Below are 26,904 nucleotides of genomic sequence, written 5' to 3' on the forward strand. Positions count from 1 at the left end.
AGGAGACTTGTCTATTTTCACACTCTGCAGTATTTCTTATACCTCTTCCTTGTGAACTTCAATCTCTTCTAGTCTAGATGCAAGTATCTCTGTATCTTCCTCGCCAACATTTTCATTTTCTATAGTGAACATTGTCGCAAAATATTTATTTAGTGCTTGCCCTATCTCCTCTGACTCCACACGTAACTTCCCACTATTATCCTTGATTGGCCCTAATTTAATTCTCTTTTATTCCTGACATACCTATGGAAAGCCTTAGGGTTAACCCTGATCCTGTCCGCCAACAACTTCTCATGTCCCCTTCTGAGCTCTCTTTTTGGTCTTTCCTGACTTCCTTGTAACCCTCAAGCGCCCTAACTGAGTTTTCACATTTTGTCCTAACATAAGCCACCTTCTTCTTCTTGACCAGGGATTCCACTTCCTTAGTAAACCACAGCTCACGTGTTCTATATCTTCCTCGCTGCCTGACAGGTACATACTTATCTAGAACTTTTCCTTGAATAAGCTCCACATTTTTAACGTGCTCATCCCCTGCAGTTTCCTTCCCCATTTTACACTTCCTAAATCTTTCCTAATTGCATCGTAATTTCCCTTCCCCCAGCTGTAACTCCTGCTCAGTGGAGTACACCTATCCCTTTCCATCACTAAAGTAAACCTGACAGAATTATGATCACTGTCTCCAAAGTGCTCACCTACTTCCAAATCTAACACCTGGCCAGGCTCGTTACCCAGTATTAAATCTAAAGTGGCTTCGCCCCTTGTTGGCCTGTCTATATACTGTGTCAGGAAGCCCTCCTGCAAACACTGGACAAAAACTGACCCATCTATAGTACTTGTACTGTAGTGATCCCAGTCAATACTTCGATAGTTGAAGTCCCCCATGACAACTACCCTGCCCCCTCACTCCAATCAAGAATCATCTTTGCTATCCTTTCCTCTACATCTCTGGGACTATTCGGAGGCCTATAGAAAGCTCCCAGCATGGTGACTTCTTTCCTGTTTATAACCTCAGCCCATATTACCTCAGTTAACGAGTCATCAAACATCCTTTCTACAACTGTAATATTGTCCCTGATCAACGATGCCACACCTCTCCCTCTTTTACCATCTTCTCTGTTCTTACTGAAACATCTGAATCCCGGAACCTGCAACAGCCATTCCTGTCCCTGCTCTATCCATGTCTCCATAATGGCCACAACAGCGAAGTCCCAGGTACCAACCCACGCTGCCAGTTCACCCACTTTATTTCGGATGCTCCTCACGTTGAAGTACATACACTTCAAACCAGGTTCTCGCTTGCCAGCGTCAGATACTTGATTTGGGACCTCTGTACTCTCATCCTCTTTTGTGCATATCCTACAATTTTGGTCCCCATCCCCCTGTATTAGTTTAAATCCACCTTTAATAGTTTTAGCTATTGACCACGACTTGGGGCTGCTCTCTCTTCCCCCCCCCCCCGAAGGATCCCAAAAACACGATCAGAGACATCACAGACCCTGGCACCTGAGAGGCAACACACTAACCGTGAGTCTCTCTCGTCCCTACAGAACCTCCTATAAGTCCCCCTAACTATCGAGTCCCCAATGACTACTGCTCTGCTCCTCTTCCCCCTTCCCTTCTGAGCAGCAGGTGCCCCACTGCTTTCCCCTGGTAAGTCATCCCCTCAACAGTATCCAAAGCAGTATACTTATTGTTGAGGGGAATGGCCACAGGAGATCCCTGCACTACCTGCCGGTTCCCTTTCTGTCCCATAACTGTCACCCATCTGTCTTTTTCTTTTATCTGTGGAGTGACTACCTCTCTAAGTCCTGTCAATAACCCCCTCTGCCTCCCAAATGATCTGAAGTTCATCCAACTCCAGCTCCAGTTCCCTATTGTGGTTTTCGAGGAGATGGTGTTGGGTGCACTTCCCACAGATGTAGTCAGCAGGGACACTAGTGGTGACCCTTCCCACATTCTGCAGGAGGACCATTCCCACTAACTCCCGAAGTGACTACTAAAAAAAAGGAAATAAACTATTTACCTTATCTTGTCAATCTGGCTCCCACAATCTTTTTTTAGGTTAGAGGAGGAGGATGGGTGGGAGACACTACCTGAGTAGTGTCTCGGGTAACACAACCACACAAATATAACCTGTTCTACTTACCCTTCCCAGAAGTCCTTTGCTCGCCCCTCCCTCACTGGCCTGAAGGTAAGAAGTTTAAATATACTTACCGGCCTTTACGACAAACACCTCACACCAATGTCACCTCCTCCTGACTCTCGCTGCTCCGAAGTAGGTGGAGAAAAGAGCCAGCTTTTCCAAATGGCACTGAGTCAAGTGCTATACAAAATAAGGAATAATGGAGTTAGAAATTTATATATTAGCATGGATACAAGATTGGTTATTAGGAAGTGGAGAGTATGAATAGATGTTAATTAGTTTTAAGTTAGTCAGTAGTCAGTTGGCAGACTATAAGTGGTGGTGTCCTGTAAGGAAAAATAACAGAGCTTCAACAATTTACACTCTGTATCAATAATTTAGAGGAAGTTATGGATCCATGTTTGCTGACAGTGCAAAACTAGGTTGAATGTACATTGTGATGAGGACACAGAGACTTTGGAGATATAGACAACTTGACTGAGCAGGCAACAAGGCAGCAGATGAAATATAAAAGGGGAATTGTGAGGTTATTAGCCTTCTTAGTAAGAATGGAAAAGCAGACCTTCTTTAAAAGATATGAAACTTTTAAATGTTTATGGTGAGAGACACTACTTCGTGAGCTGCTAGGATCCCAACTGATGTTATGGCTGAAATCTGTCTTGATTGATCAACAAGACAGAACTTTATTACACATAAAGAAAGAAAGAGTAAAACAAAAAACAAATTGTGCTATATAAGTATAATACTGTTTGAAAATTTTCAAAACACTCAGCAAAATGAAATACTATCCCAACATAATCACTTTAGAGCTATTAATCAAAGTCCAGAGAAATTTTCCTTCCAAACTAAATCTGCAGCTTTGACTTAACTGCTTATTTCCAGTTCCTGTCCCAAGCTGTGAAGCATATTTCATGAATACACATACTTTCTCAGCTTTGAATAACCAATGCAGGTTACCAATCACTCATGATCTAGAAGTTTCACAATAGACTTTTAGACAGAGGTAATTTATCCCTTTAACTACTCTGAATAATCTGCTTTTCTGGGAGAAACTAAAGTTGTTTCTGACCCTAGTCAGGTGAGCTTTGAACTGAACACAAAAACTTCTATGACAGCTAATGGCTTAAGTGTTTTCCCTCTCCTGTCAGAACAAAACCTAACATAAACAAACTTCCATTATCCCTTTCATGTCCTTTCAGCCATATCCTCTGACATATCCTTGTTTAAAATCTTTGTTGCAGAAAGACTGGCCTAGTTAACAGTGCCCACATCCCATGAGTGAATTTTTAAAAAAAACCTGGTTGTGCTTGTATAAAGAACACAGGAAGTTAACAGGCAGGTACAGCAAGCATTAGGATATATATGTTCCGTTGTTCTTTATTAGAAGAGTTTTGGAGTGTAAGGATAAAGCACTCTTGTTGTAATGGTAGAGGGTTTGGTGGGATTACACCTGGAATACTGTGCACAGTTTTGGTCTCCAAATCTAGGGAAGCATATATGTATCTTGTGAGGTGGTGCAGCACCTATTTTCTTTGAAGTTTAAACATAACAGTGATCTCATTAAACTTGTCAGGTTCTGAAGGGGCTTGATGGACAGAAGCTGGGGGATTGTTTCCTCTGGCTATAACATGGAAACAAAGTTTCACTCATTGAATTCAGGGGCATGGTTGAGATACTAAATTGCTTTCACCTGTCTTTGCCAAACTGCCACAGTTGTGGTGGAAGTGATTGTTGAGATGCTGGGTGGGGTAAAGAGGAGATAGGGTTGATTCATCCATACTAAAATGCCATATGGGTTCCTGGGCTTTATAGTAATAGCATCGAGTATAAAAACAAGAAAGGATAAAAGCTAGAACATTTTAAAACAGTAACTCAGTAATGGTAGCCCTCAGGTTTATGTCAGGAGACAGAGTGAAAAAAAATCAAGCTTTTTTTTCTTAATATACCAAACTTTTATTTACAAAAAAATCTAAGGATAGTAGTTTTAAATGTCTCAACTTTTGACAGGTCTGTTGATGGTTCTAGTGAGCTTGACAATTTATGAACTTTTTGTGCATGTTCATGTTTACTTTTATTGATGCCAAAAGGAAGTTTACCACTCCCAAAGGTGTCCAGGAATTTTATCAAAACCTATGCCCTATTTTCTTGAAGGGGTATCTTGCAACACTCAAATATATGAAGCAGAGGTCGAACTCATCACTTAAAGTCCTGAAATCATGAGAAAAAAAACACTTACAGGCATGACCAATTAGTCACTGCTTCAAGTTGAATAGAAAGCAAGGTTGAGGAACTGGTCTTCCAATTGTGGACCACTTCTTGCTGCTGATAGGCTTCTGAGTGAATGGAAGGGGGTGAAGAGCTGCCTTATTGCCCTCCAGGGATTGGGAGTGTGGTTGGAGGAATAGATTGCTGCATTGAGTCTTGAGGAGATTGGAGAATTGCAAGGAGAATTGGAAGACATGGAAGTCACAAGGGGGTTCTGTGGAGTTGGAGGGCAAACCAGGGACATGGGGAGGGAGGACACGGGGCTGGGGCTAATGGGAGTGGGCTTTAGGGAATTGGGAGGTGCTTCAATGAGGCTGGAAGGGAGAGAAAGGGAGGCCTCAAGGGATGTAGGGGAAGAGAGAGGTTGCACATAGAGAACTGTTTCAAATCTGTCAACAATGGAAGAATCGGCTGATTAGGAGTTAGGAAAATTGAAATCAAAGAGGCAATGAATCACTTGCCATTGAATTTCTGTCTTAAAACTGCATATATTCAGGACCTTCTCTGGGAAAAAATTGCAATGGATACTATTGATAACTACTGCATCAATTGTTAATTTTAAATCTGACGTGCAGTGAAAAGGATAGTAACTGTCTGTTTAGAATATTTGAGTTTTTTTTCATTTGTGAGGGAAATACATTAGCTGTGACCTCACTAGTCTGCAGAATGTTTTTTGATGGAAATTTACAATATACTGTTATTATTTTTGCAGTTTTGGATTCTGAAGTAGACATAAATTGGCTTTGGTTTTCAGTATTGTGAAACTCTAATCCGTTTTGCTTCAAGGACAGATCAGAAACTTGTTTGGAACAGTGAGTTAAAGACCGGTTTCCTAAGAAATTATGTCACTTTATCTAAATGACTCAATAAACGCCCGGTGAAATAATTGTTGACTTGAGTGTTTGTGACCCACAGAAAAAGACAGATAACCAAGGGCCACAGGCAGATTGAGTTGAGAAGAAAACACTCATTTGAGCAGAAGGACAGTTTTTAGTTTGCAGGAGTCTTCAGACCATCAGACTTGGAAGAAGTCTTCAGCTGTTTTAGTTGTCTCAGAGTAGTCCAATACAGATAAAAGCTATTGAGTTAGTCTACCTGTAACTCTCAGAGAAAGATAGTAACAAACATAATTTTTGGTGAAAATGTAGAAATTTGCCAAAACAAAGCCCCTATGATATTTTCAGTTCAGTAAGAAATTTTTACATAATGATGGGAATGATATCTCAATGGGGTTTATTGTCTGTAAAAGGTGTTGTCAGGAAAAAGAGGTTGAATCTTCTTTTTACTATTTATGATAAGATATTTCTAAACTGACATATTTTCTTTTCAAAGTAAGCTTGTCTTTTTGTTACAAGTAATTTATAGCCTCGTGTGAATGTATTAAGCAACTAACCATCACGGTAACAAAATTACAAAAAGCAAAGATTGCATTCATCAGGATAATTTGGAAGAATACCAATGTAAAGGGAAAATCAACATTTATATTGTAAGAATGGAGTGTGCTGATTGGTTGGCAAATGCATTGCCATGGAAAATACACCAGTTAATGATGATTGACAGTTGACATGCAGGCTTTGTTTAAATTTTAAACCAGGCTGTAAAGTGCACAATATATGTACATGTTCTTTCTGTCTACAATGAACAGTGTCCCATGTATTAATATATGTAGCTTTCTGTGCATGCAAATATACCCAAATGTGAATTTGACTGAAAATCCTAAGTTTACTGTCAGTATAATTATGCTCCTGTTTCAACTCAGCAACATTTGTGACAGGCATTCACTGGGCATCTCTCTGGGCAATGCATTGACTACTCAGTGTCAACCTGCCTGTTTTACTATTTAAACAAAGCTTGTCAGTTAACTGTTGATCATAATAAACTGGTTTATTCTCCATGGTATTGCCTCTGTCACTTACCAACCAATAAACATTTTCCTGTCATACAGTATAAAATGGGATGTTTCCCTTACATTGGTATTCCTTATTGTAAATTGCACCTGTTGGTGCAAGGGGGAAAATCTTTGACAAAATGTGCAGTTTTGCAGCAACAAGACCTATGGTGTACCTCTGCAATCTGACTTGTCCAGTAATACAATCAGCTGGATTCATGACATTGTGGCATTTTGTGTAGAAATCAGAGTACTGAGTACAGGAGTTGGGGGATCATGTTGTGACTGTATAGGACATTGGTTAGGCCACTTTTGGAATATTGCATACAATTCTGGTCTTCTTCCTATCTGAAGAATGTTGTGAAACTTGAAAGGGTTCAGAAAAGATTTACAAAGATGTTGCCAGGGTTGGATGATTTAAGCTATAGGGGGAGGTTGAATAGGCTGGGGCTGTTTTCCTGGAGCGTCGGAGGCTGAGGGGTGACCTTATAGAGGTTTATAGAGGTTTTCTGCTCAACTCAATCTGCCTGTGCCCAAAGTCTTTTCCCTGGGGCTTAGGTTTAGTGTGAGAGGGGGAAGATATGAAAGAGAGCTAAAGGACAATGTTTTCACTCAGAGGAGTGTGTGTCTGTGTGTGTCTGTCTGTCTGTCTGTCTGTCATGGGCTGTCAGAGGAAGAGGTGGAGGCTAGTACAATTGCAACATTTAAAAGACATCTGATTGTACATGAATAGGAAGGGTTTGGAGGGATACGGGCTGGGTGCTGGCAGGTGGGACGAGATTGGGTTTGGATATCTGGTCGGCATGGACGAGTTGGACCAAAGGGTCTGTTTCCATGCTGCACATCTCTATGACTCTAAGTATGTGCCAGTTATTTTGAAAAAATCTCCTGCTATCTTTGCCAGTTTAAATACTGTGGTATCTATTAAATCAATGCATTCCTTGTGTTTTACATTTAATGGGATTTATGCTCATTGAAGACATTGATGAATTCTTCTGATTCTGCTTCTTTGTAGTCCAAATACCCTGATTGTCATTGCTCATACATTATATATTATGTGACTGTACTACCTAACATAAGAGTTAGTGAGAATAAAAAGGTAGTCCCCTAAAACAAAAAGGTAGTCCTCAAGGGGAGCCCTTTGGTTTTGGGTGGACATATTTTTTGCCCTGGTAGTTTAGCTATCTCAGCAAATATACAAAGTTCATACCATGACAAGTGATTCCACCCCCTGGTTACCAAAACCAGACATGACATGAGTAGTTGCTGATTGATATGGGCAGATGGCTTCGCAAAATTGCTTGTAAAAAAACAATCTATTCACATTCCAACATTTGTGAAAATGGTAGGTGCCATATTAAAAGGTGAGACATCTGATTTTTGGCCTATTTTCTATTTTCACAGAGAGGCTGTCTTTCATTGTGAAAATTCAAGCTGCTACATCCAATGATCTGAGTGAATTCTTTCATTCTTGAGTCAATTGTGACATTTAAGAAGGAATTATATAAACTGTTATAATGCTGACCAGATTTTAGAGTAGCTGGCTATGATATGGAGTGAGAAAAGACACACCATGACAGATTAAAGGCCTCCCATGCCGTACTTTCCAGGATTGTATGATATACAGAAATTAACTTATTCTTAGGAATTCCATACAAGAGCTGATTGCTTCCTTTAGAGTTTATTTCATTATGAAACTGGCAGTCGTTGAAATGTTCTCTGAAACTTGTTATTTTCTGAGATAGCATTCTAATTTTTACTTGAATAGACAATATTTTAATAATCAAAGAACAAGGATCCTTACGTTTAATATTATTTCTGGTACTTTTCTTTACCAGGTCCACAGATAGCTTCAACTCCTCTGACATCAGGCCCGGACAAAGAGGGAACAAAGTATAATTGGGACCCTTCTGTGTATGAAAATGAACTTCCAGTCAGATGTCGAAACACCAGTGGAATTTTGTTCAAAAACAAATTAGGTTCGGGTAAGAAAATCCAAATTTCCTAAGATGTTCTTCAGCTCGTGTAAAGACCTTTTGTAAACTAATGGATAATCACAGATGGCTGTGCTTAGCTAATGATTTCTGGAGCTACCGGCAGAACAGAATCACAGCAAAACATAGAACAGAAAGAGGCCATTGGACTCATTGTGTCTGCACCAGCTCTTCAAGTGAGCCTCATTGCCTCCTGACAATTTCCTGTTTATTTCCCTCATACTCTTGCACATTATTTGTATTTAAATAATTATCCAGTTGAGGCATTTAAAGGGTATTGGACACTTATTGGAATATAAATAATGTGCAAAAAACATTGGGAGAAAGCAGAGAATTGACAGATGATAATGATGCTCATTCCAAGAGCTGGTGCAGGCAGACTTCCAAGTTGTGCATTCTATACCTTAACTACTCGGTGTGTGAAAAAGTTTTTTTTTCGCATTATAAGAAGGTGGTTTGTTGTTGAGCAGTTTACATGTGCCTAGGTTCCAGTCCAGAACTCCTGATGACAATGTCTCAGCAAAGGAAAGCCAAATTTATGATATTTTTCACAGTGAGCTATTTCTGCAACGTAACCTTGATGTTTTATATTTGGATCAGTTCATCAGCAGTTCTGTGATCTAAGCATGATACCATGTGAACTAGTGTGGTCTGAAGATAGAGAGACTTGTATTGGTGGAGTTGGTTTAGGTGGGAGGAAGTAGCTTGGATGGGAAAATCAGCTCTAGAAGAGAGCTTTGGTGGAGGTGGTCAGTTTGGGGACCTGACTGCTAAGTGATGATATCAGGCCACTAAGAAGGAGCATTGGGTTGGTGAGTAGATTCTGACATTTTAGAGGCCCTTGTCCACTGTAATGGCTGTTGGTGGATCTGTGGATATCAGTGAGCATCAAGGATAGTCTATGACTCCAGAAGTTGGAACAGTGAAAAACTGCGTTTGAATTCCTTTGTCACTATCTATGTCTCTTCCAGGGAATTATGGACCATATTAACAGAAACAAAAAACAAAAAGGAGGCCATCTGGCTCATTGTCCCATCTCTAGTTCGTTAAAAGAGCTGGTTCCGTTTCCCAGACCCTTGCAATTTTTCCCTTCATACACTTGCTTAATTTCAATTTGAAAATTGTTTCTGAATTGGCTTTCATCATGCTCTCAGGTGGTGGATTCATTTGTCACAACTCACTGTTTAACTACATTTTTATCTTTGTCTAGCTATTTGGCTAATTATCTTTTTTTGTGCCCTTTGGTTACCAATTCTCCAGCCACTGGAAAGCTTCTCCTTATTTACCCTACCAAAACAAAACTCATACTTTTAAGTACCACTAACAAAATTCCCCTCAACCTTTCGGCTCTGAGGATTTAATTCCAGCTTCTGTAGTCTTTCCATGTAACTGCACTCCCTCATTGGCTAGTATATCTGGTTAAATCACCTCTACATCCATCCTAAAATGTAGTGCCCAGAACTGCTGGGTTTAACTCTTGTTTTAGAAGGCTTTAATTTAAATAGCTTGCTTTTGTAAGGTAGAACCTGAAATGTCATATGCAAGCAAATCATTGCCTTTCTGAAAATCTCTATTTTTACATAATCTTTCCTGCTTACCTCTGATGCCCAGCTTTGTGTGATTCACAGGACGTTTTGTTATCCTAACTGTATCTTGTATGTTAGAAATCGTAATCAAATTTGTTTGTTGGAAACCAGATTGGCCACAGAAAGTGCAGTGTTGCAGAGGTAGGATGAGGGTGGGTCTTGTGGAATTCTCTTCTGAAGGGTGAGCCAAATGGCTTTCTTCCATGCTGTAGGTATTCTGATTCTATAAGTGTCCGTATTGAGATACTTCTCCTTCAGCCTTTACCTCTAGTAGCTAGGGAAGATAGTGAGAATGACCTGTGGTTTTACTTCCAGGAGGACGGGGTCGTTGTATTAAACATGGAGAGAATTGGTTCACTCCCACGGAGTTTGAAGGAATGGCTGGGCGAGCCAGTAGCAAAGATTGGAAAAGGAGCATACGGTACGCTGGACGACCCCTCCAGTGTCTGATACAAGTAAGGATCTTTTATTAATTGCAAATATCAATAGTAATGGTTTTTGGTAATCGTTGCTGCTTTAAACAATTCTGTATGTTTAATGTTCTGTTTATCTCAGTCAGAAGCTATCAAGAGGATAGAGCTCAGTATTATTCCTGTTGTGCTCAATTTGCAAAATATTGAAAAACAAGGCATTGCAAAACAGACAACAGAAAAGATGAGAGATAAGAGAAACAGCTTTGTAATGCTGGCTGCTAATGACATGTAGCTTAAAACTGACAAATGCTTTTACAATCTGCATGCTTTCAAAGAATTAAGGATACTTGAGGAACAGATGGAGGCTTTTGAACCTTTGTGTCCATGCTGACTGTTTAACAGAGCTATCATGCTTTGTCTCAACCACTCCATTTTGTTTGCAACCCTGTGAGAGCTTTATACTAAAGTACCTATCCCATGACCTTTGAAAATAACTCATTGAATCAGTTTTTAAAATAGTTTCAGGTGGAATGTTCCAGATCTGACAACTCTTAAATGGGGAAAAAAAACTATCCCATCTTCCTTTTTAAATGTTTTTTCAATGATATTAAATCCATGAGCTATGGTCAATAACCAACTCACCACAAGCAATAGCTTTTCTCTATCAACTCTCAAGCACTTTCATCATCTTGAAAAGCTCTTCTCCTTCTTTCTTTGAAGGAGATAACTCCTAATTTTTCAATCCCTCCTCATGATTGATGTTACTTATTCTCCACAAAGTCTGAGTAAATATCTATTCTTTGGTCTTTTCACCTTTGCTTATCTGATCTTTGGAATGACTGGGAGTTGGCGTCAAATTCCCAGTGGTCAAAGAAAACATTGTGAGAAATTTTTAAGTAATATTTTAAACAAATTGGCCCCATAATTTGTCATCAGCAACCACAAGGAGGAGAGAAAACTGCAGCTACAATATGGTGCCATCTCATCAAATTCAAACCTTAAATCAAACTAAAGGCAGGACACCTTTAACTGGCTGGGAGTTTGGCAATGGCTTTGGTTTAAATTTTATTCAGAGAGAATAACATTAGTCTGAGTGTGATTACTGTGACTAGAGTTCAATTACTTAATTAAATACAGGTTGGAGACCAAATATTTTTATGCAGTTCTACCTTAAAAGCCTTTGGGAAGCTGCTTGATAATTCAGCTGACTGGAGAATTGTGCAGTGTACAAATGAGCTCAACAGGAAAGGAATGCTTCAGGCTATGGCTACGATTCTGTAATCCACTAATTTCATCTCAGCTGCAGAAGAGCCAATGTTGACAGTTTTAGTGTTCCTAAGTTAGGGGAGATTCAACCAATATTTGTTACCTCTTGTTAATAATTGTGTAGACAAGTGGACAGTCATCTGGTGAGGTCAGGATCGGATTTTGCTGTGAGGCTTCCACTTCCTGTAACTTTAAAATTATCCCTTCCTGCCTGTGCTGAACATCTGTAAGAGAGATTCAAACCAATTTGGTACAATTGGCAGCCCATTGTCTTCTTTACAACTTTAACAGTGTGTATTTCATAGCTGTTTGAGGTGCCTGTCACAGGCAGGGAGGAACTTCAACATGATTTTCTGTACCATTTCTGGCTGTCACCTCTCCCCCTCCAAGAACCCTGGCAGCTGCTCCGTTATTTCCTCTACCTTAGCATGTTTACCATTACCATTCAAGATGCATGTTTACACATATGGATGTAACTTGTCCTTTCTCTGTTCAGTCTCTCTCAAACTATTCTTGGACTACACTCTCTATTTTCAAGCTACTATACTGACATGACCCTGTTCATCTTCCACTCTTCATTCTATCAAAGCTATTCTTGATTTTAGAAACTTTTAGTATATCTTCTGTATACTAGTGTATATCAGAGTGTATGCTGACAAATCTAGTTTCATCCATGACATTGTCAATATTGATTGTTCTTTGCGAAGTTTGTGGAAGCCTTGGATTCACTTACTCTGACTTCACACTTTCAGAGGACAGTAATTGCGAATAAGATTTCATTGTGTAGGTCTTATAAGCTTGGACATAGTTAAACTAACTGAAATTTGTATTTAACATAAAACAAAAATCAGGGGCATTTTCAAACCATGTTTAACACTGAGTCAAACGTGAGATATTAGAATGTATGAACAGAAACTCAGTTAAAGGGAGTGGATATAAGGAATTCCTTAAAGGAGCAAAGAGACTATGGAATGGAGAGGTTGGGGAAGGGAAGATATTCCACTGAATTCAGCCTGTAATAGTTATAAGCATAGGCTCATTTAATCTAGAAGAGTAGAAGTTCTGATCGGTGCAGCATTTGACATGTGTAGAATCATAGCTGGACCCTAACCTCTTCGCAGGCCAGGATTGTTTCTGTTACCATCTGTATTGATATTGTTGTAATTCTGTTTTCTAGGATGGCATCCTAAATCCTCATGCAGCGTCATGCACCTGTGCTGCTTGTTGTGATGACATGTCTTTGGTAAGTTACTAGGCAGGAATTAATGATTGTGAAGGTGCTGTTCACATTTAGAGTTATTGGCAATTCAATTTCACGATTGTATGATCACAGCCTCCATGGTTCCAAATCTCTGAACTGCTGAGGAAGAATATGTGTTAATTTTATGTTTCCAGTTATAAAACCATGACAAAATGCAAATCAAAGACAAAAACTGGAATTTTTCTAGCCCTTTAAAGCTGGTTAATAAGCTTGGAAATGTTTTAATAAACAGGGCATCCCATTAGTCCCTGAAGTGTTCCCACCTCTGGATTAATTTCGTGAGCATTGGTAGTGAATGGAATCAGCTGCCCCCTGTGGAGGTTTAGTTATAGAGTCATAGAGAGGTACAGCATGAAAACAGACCCTTCGATTCAAATCGTCAATGCCGCCGATCAGTATCCTAAATTAATCTAGTCCCATTTGCCAGCACTTAGCCCATATGCCTGTAAACCCTTCCTACTCATATACACATCTAGATGCCTTTTAAATGTTGCAATTGTACCAGCCTCCACTACTTCCTGTGGCAGCTCATTCCACACATGCACCATCTCCTGTGTGAAAACGTTGCCCCTTAAGTCCCTTTTAAATTTTACCCCTCTCACCCTAAACCTATGCCCTCTAGTTCTGGACTACCCCACCCCCAGGGAAAACCTTGTCTATTTATCCTATCCATGCCCCACATGATTTTATAAACCTCTATAAGGTCACCCCCTCAGCCTCCGATACTCCAGAGAAAATAGCCCCAGTCTATTCAGCCTCTCCCTATAGCTCAAACCCTCCAACCCTGGCAATATCCTTGTAATTTTTTTCTGAGCCTTTCAAGTTTCACAACATCCTTCTTATAGGAGGGAGACCAGAATTAAACACACTATTCTTTAAAGTGGAACAGAAAGCAAGTAAGGCAAGTAAAGCCTTAATTAACAGCCATGCTCATAGAAGACAAATTTCCTGACATTGAACAGTCTTTGGAGATTGCTTGACAGCGGACAGTTGAAGCTACAAACAAGCGAGACCTTTTAGTCATTTTCTGGCAATAATTCTTAAGTGTCACAATGCAGAAGGCATGAGCTGCAGTCATTTCTTAAAGATCCATGAATCTACTCATGCAGTACTCTCTGCAATAGCAACCATTTATTTCTTACTGAAGGTTCCTGCACTGTGCTACAACCATTCATACTGCTGGTGATTGTGCAGCACCCTCAATATGAAGGCATATCACATGCCACATTGAATGCACCTTCTTTCTCAGATTGCATCCACCAAGTCTGTAGTGATTGTATCAAGGTCAGTTAGGTGGACCTCATAGAATATGAGTTCTCTGATTGAGGCTGTTAATCTGGTCCAAACAGGAAGCTCTGGCTGACAGATAAGAACATGACTGTCAGACATCCTGGTCACTCAGAGCTGGCTCTGAGGAAACTGGATCAGTGTCAAGGACTCTCCATGTGTAAATAAAGGATGACTTGATGACAAGATACCAGCCTCTGTGGAGTTACTTAAATATTCTCTGCCTTAAGTCTTAATGAAACCTTTGTAATAGATGCGCCCAGAAGGGCGCACATGTACTTTGAGTTCACATTTAGAGCTCAATGATGGCTAAAATGGAAAGTGGGTGCAAACTATAATCAATTTCCTTTACTTTTTACACATAGACTGGTCCAGTCAGATTGTTTGTCCCTTACAAAAGACGCAAAAAGGAAAGTGAACAAAGTACGACCCCAGTCAAGAAGGAATCTCCCAAGAACATTACTTTACTGCCAGCAACAACTGGAACAACCTGTATGTCATAAGATTTCATGCATATATGACTGCCATCTTAAATTCAGAGATTGGGGTTTGTGGATGGGAAATGAATTGGCGGGGCGATGGAGTTCTTCTAGACTGTAAAATAATTTTCAGTGGAGAGCACAGTATGGGAGAGGCAGTTGGATTGTCAACTTTTATCTAACTATAGCCCAGTCAGGATGAATAGAGGCTGATAACTACAGCATTCATTGGCTGTCCAGCAGTTTTCCACTTTGATCAGAGGAGTGCAACTTCAGATTATCTAGAGCTCCAGAGAAATGCATAATGGAATACTCTGTACAGAATGATGCTACGTTGTGGATTTCAATATTTGTTAAAAGTTATTTTGCTTTACTGTCTGTTTCCTTTCCTTTCCTTTCATTGCCTTGCTGTTTAAAGGTGAGAACTCATGATGTAGTGCAGATTCTTTTTGTGACTACCTCCCATCTGACCCTAGGTAGTGCATATTGATCAGAGGGAGGCACAATGAGAAGTCTTATTGTGTTCTTGGGTGGTTCTTACTTTGCTCTTGGTCCACTGATAGCTCATTTTTGAAATTGCCATTCTCATTTTCAAATGTCTCCAAGGCCTTACCTGGATCTGCCTTTGTGATTTCCTGCGGCTGTAAAAACCTCTGAAATTTCTGTGCTCCATCAATTCCGGTCTCTTGAGCATCTCAAATTTTCATCCCTCCATTGTTGATTGCCATGCCTTAATCTGCCTGAGCCCTAAGCTTTGGAATTTTCTCCTTAAACCTCTCCATCTGTGTACCACTCCCTCTTCCCTTTAAGACTCTCCTTAAAACCTACCATTTTGAATGAGCTTTCTCTCATCAGCCTGAATATTTTCTTATGAGACAGAGTCCTAAATTTTGTTCAAATTTTCTTTGGTGAGACACTTGTCACATTTTACATTCTACATTAAAAGGTGCTATAAATTTAGATTGTATTATTGTGTGCAGATCAAGATGAGAATTTCACTTTTCAGTCAATAGATTAAGTGCAATTTATTGGAATTTCCATTTTCATCCCAGTTGGAACTGTCTAACTCAGCAATGGCAAACTTCAACTCCATGTGAATCATAACATGGTAAAACAGGTTGTTGGAACTCACTGTGTGTGTCCTGCTTGAGTATAGCCTTGTGGGAGAGATAATGAAGGTTATCTGTAATTATCGAAGCCTATCTTTGCTTATTGTTATTGTTGGGATAGGACACATGGAAATTATCAGATCTATGTCAGCCTGTATTGAATTATTATTAACACACTTAACAACTGAGGGAGTTGGAGGTTGAATTCTTACAATTTATTGAGATTGATGAAAGTTCTATACTTTGGGGGAAAAAAACGGTTTGTTTTCCAGTTACAGTGACACCCGCTGGGCAAATCACTCCTTCTGGGACTCTGGCGTTTGAACGAACATCTACAGCAGATGCCACTGCCATTATTTCAGACAGCGCGGCACAGGGCGATGTCTTCACAAATACAGCAGGTAAGTACAGTCACCAGTAATGTCACTTAATAATTTGCGAGAAGGCTGCACAACCCAAAATGCTGGTTGTTCAAACCAAACGTTCTTCCTGCTCAGCTTGGTTTCCAGTTTGAAAATGTGTTGCTGGAAAAGCGCAGCAGGTCAGGCAGCATCCAAGGAGTAGGAGAATCAACGTTTCGGGCATAAGCCCTTCTTCAGGAATATATTCCTGAAGGGCTCATGCCCGAAACGCCGATTCTCCTGCTCCTTGGATGCTGCCTGACCTGCTGCGCTTTTCCAGCAACACATTTTCAGCTCTGATCTCCAGCATCTGCAGTCCTCACTTTCTCCTTGGTTTCCAGTTTAACTTGTCCACTGGCCAGTATTTCCAGATCAGGTTCCAGCTATAGCTTGTTCTTTGGAGTAGCAATAGCATTTATAGTCCTTGGATTCCTGATCCATCAAGTGCTTTACTGAGGTTTGAAGTTATGGTCTCAGGATAGCTTGTTTGGAACAGTAGATGCTAGGATATGGTGCACCTAAAAAAAAATTGGTTCTGCTGTTTCAGTAAAAACATTAATAGCCTTTGAGCAAATGTCGTTCTTGTCCACAACTTTATATAAATTTAAAATTCAATTATTTACACAATGTCCTCGTTACACACAAGCTGACTGAGATTCAAGTCATATTCTGGATTGTTCATTTACCCTTAACCCTTTCCTAAATCTGACTTTTTCTTAAGGTTTTTCTTAACCCTGTCTCAAGCTGCTTTGGTGCAAAAGCCACTGTATGTTGTCCGACTACCTCCCTATTAATTCCTCATTCCTGTCACCATGCCCTGAAAGCAGTGATTAGCCCTGAACTCAGACTTCACATGACACTTCCAAAGCTTGCTGTTTGTCATGTGACATCAGTAATGAGGGTGAGCTGACCATTTGACCTTGGAAGATATCATGACTAAGGTATTATCTAGTGTCCATAGAAGAACTTCCAAGCAGTAGTTACTGGCTAACTATCAACAGGAAAGCTGATTGATTTTTTTCTTAAATCCTTGGTATATCGGGGCACACGTGCCACATCTGGAAGGGTTGAGGAATTCTGAGCAATCCAGCAGTGGACTTTGGAGACTTACTGCTCTGTGCAGTTTTCTCCTGTGCTTAGAGTGTGTTGTATTATAACACAGATCTGAGAAAGGCTGTATACCTTTTAAGGCAGCTAGATGTGATGGTCTGATGTACGATGCCTCTATCTTTTTCTCTGCATACTTCATTCGTTTGATCTTTACACACTGGTTGTTGGCAGGTAGTCTGTTAGCAAATAGCTAGCTAGTCAGTCTGTCAGTCAATTATATATATAATATAACAGTAATCTAAGTAAGCATATAATCCAGACTCTGGGGGTTGTGGTAGTGTCCCTACCTCTGAGCCAGAAAGTCTGGGTTTAAGTCCTGCCTGTTCCAGAGGTGTGTAGTAACAACTCTGAACAGGTTGATTAGAAAATATACATATCCCTGTCTGAGACTTGTATTAGCATGGTTACTTGTTCAGTTAGTTGACAATATCCAAGCTTGGACTGATGAGTAGCAAGTAGCATTCATACCACACAAGTGTGAGGCAATGACCATCTCCAATAAGAGAGAATCTAACCATTTGACTTTACATTCAATGGCAGTACCATTGCTGAATCCCCCACTGCCAAAATCCTAAGGGTTACTATTTATAGTGTGAACTGGTCCAGCCAAATAAATACTGTGGCTACAACAACAGATCAGAGGTGGGGAATCATGCGGAGGTAACCCATTTCCCAACTCCCCAAAGCTTGTACACCATCTATAAAGCACATGACAGGAGTGTTACCTAGATGTGTGCAGCTCCAGCAACAATAAAGAAACCTGATATTGTCTGGGACAACACAACCAACTTGGTTGGCATCACATCCACAAGCATTCACTACCTTCACCAGTGATGCTCAGCTGCAGTATGTACCATTTACAAGATGTATTGCAGAAACTCACCAAGGCTCCTTCGACAACACCTTTTAAACTCAACAACAACAATCTAGGAAGTCAAGGGCATCTCTAGCTGCAAGCTTGTCAGCAAGATATTCATCATTCTGACTTAGAAACGTATGGTCGTTGCTTCACTATTGCTGGGTCAAAATCCTGGAACACTACCCTATAAGCAGTATTATCAGTCTACCAACCCTAAAAGGACTGCAGCAGTTCAAGAAGGCAGTTCACCACCACCAACACCACTTCGAGGACACTTAGGACAGGCAATAAATGTGGGCTCAGCCAGCAAAGCCTACATCAGCTAAATGTATAAAGTAAGTAAATTAAACCTCCAGATGTGTGGCTCAATATGAACCTGTTTTTTTTTGTGGCTAACATATAGAAAACCATGAAACAGGTAATAACATCATCGTTGCAGTCATGTTTGCAAAGTGATACTCAAAGCTAGTGATGGCAAGTTTGTATTGAAGTGGCAGTTACAAAATGTATTTTCCGAATGTTCTTCATCTGTCTGAGCTCAGAGCTGAAGCTACATTTAAACAACTAAATTTAAAAGATATAGCTGTACTGAGGCAAGAAGCAGTTTTTAAAATAGGATTTTTGAAAAGGTCAACTTCAACCAAATGCAATGAACCCAAGAACAATATTCAGCAAAATACAAATAAAAGATTAAAAAAATTCTGAACATTAAAAAGGCCTTATCTGTGTCTAATATTTGGTTATTTCCATCATTGACAAAGCTCAGAATCACACTGTTTGTTGGTGCAGCTGTGTCCAGACAAGATTCCTCCACAAAAGAACTTAATCTCAAGTTGTCAAGCTCTGAACATTTTCCAAGTTTGATGCCAAGAATTTTTACAAAGAGTTGCAGGAACTGACAATTTATAGAATACCTTTCAGTGCATCTCTTTTTCTCAGATTACCCATTAGCCAGGATATATTCCAAGAATTTATGGATTGTATCTTAGAAAATCTTATCAGGTTATCTGTACCATAGATAACATTACAATACTTGGGAAAACAGCATAAGCGTGACACACCTTCATCAATTCCTGGAAGCAGCATGCTCTTGTTTTCAATACAAAATATTAATATGAACCAAATTAACTACTTTGGATCAAAATCATCTTCAAATAGCATAGACCTGATCCTACCAAAATAGAAGATATCCAAAAGATACCCATATCACTAGACAAAGTGGTCTTAGTTTTATCAACATTTTATCTCCATTTATTCTTTGAGGTTTCCTCTGGAAATATGCAACATGCATAGGCAGGAAGATTACCAATACATCATCCAATCTCTCAAGAACACTTCTTCATTCAACAAATATATTCTTCAATATTGTGATCCCTCCAAGCTATAGGATGACAAGCCTAGCCAAGACAAGCATTTGGTCTTAAAGCCCTTATGCCAACTCAGGGAAACTCACTTTAATTTTTGAAATACAAAAGTTCCACCCCTACTTGTTTGGCAAGCATTTCATTGTTCGTACCAATGTAAACCGTTGGAAATGATGCAATGAGTGCATTTCAAAAACAACAATCTGTGAAGATGCAAGGATATGTTTTGAAATAAAGTCAAACTTGTCTCTCAGATTCCTAATTCTCTTCGTGACTTTCCAAATCCAGATGCGAACTAAGATCATCAGTTCCATGTGTAATTCCTTCTAAGTTCTGAGTTAAGAGTGCAACTGATGTTTTCCATATCCAAGGATACAATTACATTCTGGTGACTGACTATTTCAGGGCACCGTTTTAAGACAAATGCAGAAAGTAGAGTAGTTAGTAATCCACCATAAATGGTAATTAAAGAGATGGTGCACAACAAAAGTGGTACATTTGAATATGTATCCTGAAGCTTCTCCAGTGAAACAATTGCAGCTAGGACTTTGCTGGAGATACCTTTGGCAAAATGCTTTCGAGGAAGCTGCTGATGAGTAGAAAATAACAGGTTGAGAAGTAATTATTGTATTTCCTTAAAACTGGATTGGCTGAGGCTGAAGGTTTGAACGTGTTGTAGATGGGTTGGATACGTGAGAAGAGGTAGATTGATAGAGGTGGATGGGTCGATTGTTCAGTGAAGTTGAGCTGATTGGGGTGGACCTGATGATTTGGGCAGTCTTTTTTTACATCCTCCTTTGTAGTTACGTCTCTCTATTTTGTTCACTGTTCCTTTCTCATATCTGTGATGATTGTGAGATCACTGAGGAAATGGAAAATATAAGCTTAAAGTATTATTTAAAGTTAAATTATCAGTGTAAAGTATGAGTTCACATTTATGAACGACAAATTTAAGATTGATGGCAAGAAATTCAATTGTAGTGCAGGTAGACGCCACAAAATCTTTTGGTGAAACAGTGCGAGGATTGTAGGATCTCCCCACAATCAACCACCCAGGTGGTCCTCACCTGTGACTGTTTTAAGTGATGCAGGAAGCTCTTTTTTTTAATGCCAGCAGTCTTCCAATATACTACAGGACAAATGAGAGGGAAATGAATACAATTCAGAACTCTCAAAAGCATTTTTCAATTCACAGGCTGGTTCATTCCAATCCCTGTGGAGGATATAACCTGTGGCAGTTATATAGTTACCTCCAATTTAAATAGATTTAAATAAATTTAAAGTCCAAATCATTTATGTACTTTTTGTCATTTACATAAATGATTTGGATGCGAGCATAAGAGGTACAGGTAGTAAGTTTGCAGATGACACCAAAATTGGAGGTGTAGTGGACAGCGAAGAGGGTTACCTCAGATTACAACAGGATCTGGACCAGATGGGCCAATGGGCTGAGAAGTGGCAGATGGAGTTTAATTCACTTAAATGCAAGGTGCTGCATTTTGGGAAAGCAAATCAGAACAGGACTTATACACTTAATGGTAAGGCCCAGGGAGTGTTGCTGAACAAAGAGACCTTCGAGTGCAGGTTCATAGCTCCTTGAAAGTGGAGTCGCCGGTAGATAGGATAGGGAAGAAGGCGTTCGGTATGCTTTCCTTTATTGGTCAGAGTATTGAGTACAGGAGTTGGGAGGTCATGTTGCAGCTGTACAGGACATTGGTTAGACCACTGTTGGAATATTGCATGCAATTCTGGTCTCCTTCCTATCGGAAAGATGTTGTGAAACTTGAAAGGGTTCAGAAAAGACTTACAAGGATGTTGCCAGGGTTGGAGGATCTGAGCTACAGGGAGAGGCTGAACAGGCTGGGGCTGTTTTCCCTGGATCGTCGGAGGCTGAGGGGTGACCTTATAGAGGTTTACAAAATTATGAGGGGCATGGATAGAATAAATAGGCAAAGTCTTTTCCCTGGGGTCGGGGAGTCCAGAACTAGAGGGCATAGGTTTAGGGTGAGAGGGGGAAGATATAAAAGAGACCCAAGGGGCAACTTTTTCACGCAGAGGGTGGTATGTATATGGAATGAGCTGCCAGAGGAAGTGGTGGAGGCTGGTACAATTGCAATATTTAAGAGGCATTTGGATGCGTATCTGAACAGGAAGGGTTTAGAGGGATATGGGCTGGGTGCTGGCAGGTGGGACTAGATTGGGTTTGGATATCTGGTTGGCATGGACAGGTTGGACCGAAGTGTCTGTTTCCATGCTGTACATCTCTATGACTCTATTATCTGATCCTCGGGACTGTAGAAGTTGTCATCTGTCTGCTAACAGCTTTAAACCTGCCATTTCCCTCAAGTGTAAGCTCTCTGACGGAATTTGAAATATGTGATCGTATAGTTTGAACTAAATATTCAATATTAAAAATTCCAGAGAGTTGTACAAAACTCATGTTACATATGAAAATAGAGAGAGATGCAAACAAGTATTGAGTTTGTTCTTGCACAGTAATTTGATAATTAGCAATGCTGTAATCGGTGATGATATAAACAGTGATAGTACATAGGAGAAAGTGAGGACTGCAGATGCTGGAGATCAGAGCTGAAAATGTGTTGCTGGAAAAGCACAGCAGGTCAGGCAGCATCCAAGGAGCATGAGAATCGACGTTTCGGGCATTCCTGAAACGTCGATTCTCCTGCTCCTTGGATGCTGCCTTACCTGCTGCGCTTTTTCAGCAACACATTTTCAGCAGTGATAGTACATAGAACATTACAGCACAGTACATGGATGACAGTGGTGGAAGGAGTGAATTTTGAAGCTAGCTGATTGTTTTGACCTGGATGGTGTTTGGGTTCATGTGTTGTTCAGGTAAGTGGAGAATATTTAATCACATTTCTGACTTGTGCCTTGTAGATAGTCGACAGTTTTTGGGGAAGACAGGAGGTGGGTTACTCCCTACAGAATCCCAACCTCTGACCAACTGGATTGTCATGACCTCTACTACAGAGTCAAATAAATCATTGCTCCGTGGAGATTGCCTAGAGTTACTCCGGTTTATGATCATTCAAACAAATTCCAGTTCCCTTTCCTATAGGTGGTAATGCATTAGAAAGCAAGAAATATTGTGTCATTACAGCAGGCAAGATAAGAAACTAAAATATGAACAACAGATTATACAAATAATAATATTTCTGCTTCATCTATTTTTCTCTGTTGTATGCAAATAGATTTATGTGAGGAATTTTTTGTAGAACTTTTGAATGCAGAATAAAAGTCACAGTTGTATTAAATTAGTATTTTTAAAGAGGTTACATAGAATTTAAAGCGTGGAACAAGGAAGGCAATGGCCTAGTGGTATTATCACTGGACTGTTAATCCAGGGGACCCACCAGAAATGGCAGAATTTAAACACTAAATCAATAAAAATCTGGAATTAAGAGACTAACAATAACCATCAAACCATTGCTGATTATCAGAAAAACCCATGTGGTTCATTAATGTCCTTTAGGGAAGGAAACTGCCATCCTTATCTGGTCTGATATGTGACTGTAGACCCACAGCAATGTGGTTGACACTTACCTGCCCCCTGGGTAATTAGGGATGGGCAGTAAATGCTGGTCTAGCCAGTGAGACCCACATTCTGTGAATGAATAAATAAATGAAGTAAATCAGCCATTTGGCTCAACAGTCTTTGTTTAACCTCAATTGGATAGTGCTGCTAACCCCATGAGCTCATCCCATTCCCTATTTCCTGAACTGATAATTACATATCTAAGGGGTCTTGTGGGGCACTGGTAATGTCCTTACCCTGGGCCAAAATGTTTTGAGTCCCACCGACATTGGAGCTGAGACATAAAAATATCCAAACAGGTTGATTGAAGTGTCTAAAAATTTATATAAAAATATTTTAATCACTGCAGTGAATTTATATAAGAGCTTTGCCTTCTTTGCCCATGTGACTAACTGCTTCAGTAAGTTTGATCAGCCTCAATATAATTTCCATTAGGCTGGAGAGAGTGGCAGGCAGTGAACAGATCAGCAGGCCTTTCAAGAATTTATCTATCTTGGGCTACGTCTGAAGTGGGTGTGAGATTGCAGTTAATCCCCACTTTACCAATAAACAGCAGTTTTTTTTTCCACAAACTCAGAGTTCACAGCCTCAAGGAAGCAAGTGAAGTCATCTAAATCGTTTACTGGCACCATTTGCAGTGATAATTGCTCCTCATCTTCTGTTAATTTTCAGTCTAAAGTTAGTAATTGTAAATGTTTTCTAATTATCATGGATGAAAGAAACCATATGCGCATTCAAGATTTTATAGAGCAAATTGCAATCTATGGGGGTTAGAATAAGTGACTCTCGATAGGTTTGCTATAAATTGTACATTCCCTTCCCCTTGCTGCCAAATGATTTGTGTGCTCAGTGATGCATTTCAATTTCTGCTGAATAGAGTAAGTGCCATGTGATTTTAAGTTATACAAGATCATAGCCTCAGAATGCCTGCTTTGCCTAGTTAGATAATTCCAGACTGGAAAACCATAGGTGCAACCACCCAGCCCGTGAGAGGGGAAGAAGCTCAGCCCTTTGTGTTTTGCTGTCGTCCCTCTGTCTGTCTGTATCTATCTCTCTCTCTCACACACACACACACACACACACACACACACACACACACACACACACACACACACACAAGCACCTCATTCACTTTAATATCCACTTCTTTCCTCATCCTCACTAATTTTCCCTGCCCTTTACTATCCTTACTTGCACTTACTCTTATCACCTCAAACTTTTTCCCTGTTCCCTCTTTCCCCACTCTCCTTTTCTACTCTACTTTTTTCCACACTGCCTTCCCTCTATCTCTCCTTCCTGTCTCTCTTTCTTCCCCCACCTGTCACTTTTCTCATTCTTCTTTCCCATCTCTCTTTCCTCTCTGCCTTGCTGTCTTTGCTTCTCTCCTTGCACACTCTCAAACCACTATCTCCCTGCTCCCAGCTCTTTTTTTGTCACCCCCTTCACTCTGTACATAGGAATAGGGGTAAGCCTTTCTGCCCCTTTAATGAGATCATGGTTGATCTGTGTTCTAATTCTATCCAGCTGTCATTGGCCCATATCCCTTAATACCTTTGTTTAAGAAAAAAAAATTCAATCTCAAATTTAAAATGAACAACTTATCAAGCAGCAATTGCTAGTTATGGAAGTGTTACAAACCTCTACTGCCCTTTGGGGTGCTTCCTAACATTGCTCCTGAACATCCTGGCCCTAATGTTTAGATTATGCACTATAGTTCTCAAATCACCAACACTGGAAATAGTTTATCTTTCAAGATTTCAATAAGATCACCTCTTAATCTTCTAAATTCTAGAGAAAACAGGTCTAATTAGTACAATCTCTCTAACAACTCCTAGAGTCCAGGTATAATTCTTGTAAACATATATTGTACTCCATCCAAGGCCATTGTATCCATCTTCAGGTTTGGTGCCCAGATCTGCTCTCAGTACTCTGTGTTGTCTAACCAGGATTTTGAATAACTGCAGGGTCAGAAGTCACATGATACCAAGTTATAGTTCAACGGGTTTATTTGAAATCATAAGCTTTCCAAGCTTCTTCCTTTATCAGGTGAAGCACTTCTGCCAACTTTAATCTTTTGTTTTACTCATTACCAGATTTGCTATGAACAGCATTGAAGTCAGCTTTACCTAAATCTAAAAGCCTGGCAGATATTTTGTCATTAGCCTGAATTCTGCAGCTTTCACCCCAGAGTACTGGAGGGTTATCTTGAGTATACTGATTTCAGCACATCAAGAAGTAGATTATTCTTGTGGGTAGCTCTGGATCAACACTTGTTCATATATATGTCCAGGTTCCCCTGATCTGTACTCATTTTAGATTGTACTCTTTGTTCCATATTTTCTTCCTACCAAAATTAATCATTGCACATTTTTCCAAATTGAACTTCATCTGTGACTTGGAGAAAGTGAGGACTGCAGATGCTGAAGGTCAGAGTCAAAAAGTGTGGCACTGGAAAAGCACAGCAGGTCAGGCAGCATCAAGGGGCAGGAGAATTGACATTTCAGGCATAAGCCCTTCATCAGGAATGTGGCTCATGCTGCCTGACCTGTTGTGCTTTTCCAGCGGCACACTTTTCGACCTTCAACTGTGACCTGAATGCCCGTTCCACCAATTTGTCTCTGTTCTTTTGAAATTCTACACCACTCTCCTCACAGTTTACAATGCTTCCAACTTTTGTATCATCTGCAAATTTTGAACAATGAACAAGATGCTGGAAATCTTTAAATAAAAGCAAAATGCTGAAAATACTCCACTAGCCAAGTAATCTCCATGGAGGGTGAAAGACAATGAAAATTTCAGGCCAGTGACCTTTCATCGGTACCGACGAATGTTAAAAATGAACCGATTTTAGGTTAGTGCATAACCATAGAAAAGGAAATGAGATCAAGAACAAAGGGGAATATTTGTAATTGGAAGGAGGGCAATAGAGATTAACTGACGAATAAACGAATTTGGTATTATGAGAATATTTTAAAGAGTTTTTTTCTTTACAATGACCACATTATGTACATTTACCTGTGCTTCGTGTTGTTACTGGGGTAAGATTTCACATACTTCTGAAGATGTCACCTCTGACCTTCACAGCAATAAGAACATTAATGTACTTCAAGTGTACTGTTGCTTAGTGATAGAAATTATACTAGTTGAACAATTAGCACAACTCAAAATATCTTGGTATAATTTAGCATTAAATATAATTATTTATAATGTTTTGTCATAATGTCAAGGAGTTGTTAATATGGTTGTATTGTTGGTAAGGCTGCGCTGTCTCTGACAGTCAGAGCTCTGACATGCTTTGCTGATAAATCTAGAGCATTTCTCATCTACGAAGTCCCAGATTTTTGCACTGCACAAATGCACAAGCAGAGAGTCAGAATAAAAAGCAAAGATATTCGCCTCCTTTCAAGAGTGAAGCAAGTAAATATTCATGCCAGAGAGTTGAGGTTGATTTTTTTTTTAAAAAAGAAGCCTTTGTTTGGTCCACAAATGGAAGGCAACCTGTTGTTCTTACCTTTTCTGGACTGCATGTAACTGCAGACTCACAGCAATGTGACTGACCCTTAACTACCTGTAAAATGACCTAGTAAGCCATTCAGTCATATCAAAACTGCTACAAAGCCTACAGAAAGAAGTGAAACTAGGTGGAGTAACAAGTATCGACTCAAGCACTGGGAAACAATAATGGCAAATCCAACCCTGTTGACACTGCCAAGTCCTCCTTCCTAACATCTGGGGACTTGTAGCACAAAATTGTCAAGCAATAGCCTGCCATATTCATACTTTGGCAATCTTAACTTACAATGATCCATCACAATCCCCACCACCCCTGTGTATGTTCTACTCCCCACCTCCAGGCTAATGATGAAACAATATGCCTCAATGTTAAACACGATTTGGAGGAAGTGCTGAGGGTGGTATGG

At 39.9% G+C, this 26,904-nt stretch overlaps 1 protein-coding gene across 1 annotated transcript in view; it reads left to right on the plus strand.

Annotated features, from left to right (window-relative positions):
• LOC140493691 (deformed epidermal autoregulatory factor 1 homolog) overlaps positions 1-26,904 on the plus strand; it is a 66,986-nt gene that overhangs the window by 24,001 nt on the left and 16,081 nt on the right. Inside the window, exons 4-8 of the mRNA XM_072592425.1 lie at positions 8,135-8,281; positions 10,192-10,331; positions 12,733-12,798; positions 14,469-14,595; positions 15,964-16,092. Coding sequence (XP_072448526.1) covers positions 8,135-8,281; positions 10,192-10,331; positions 12,733-12,798; positions 14,469-14,595; positions 15,964-16,092 — 609 coding nt within the window. The remainder of the gene's footprint in view (positions 1-8,134; positions 8,282-10,191; positions 10,332-12,732; positions 12,799-14,468; positions 14,596-15,963; positions 16,093-26,904) is intronic.

The sequence above is a fragment of the Chiloscyllium punctatum genome, chromosome 22 (assembly GCF_047496795.1).
Source record: "Chiloscyllium punctatum isolate Juve2018m chromosome 22, sChiPun1.3, whole genome shotgun sequence".
Classification (NCBI taxonomy): domain Eukaryota; kingdom Metazoa; phylum Chordata; class Chondrichthyes; order Orectolobiformes; family Hemiscylliidae; genus Chiloscyllium; species Chiloscyllium punctatum.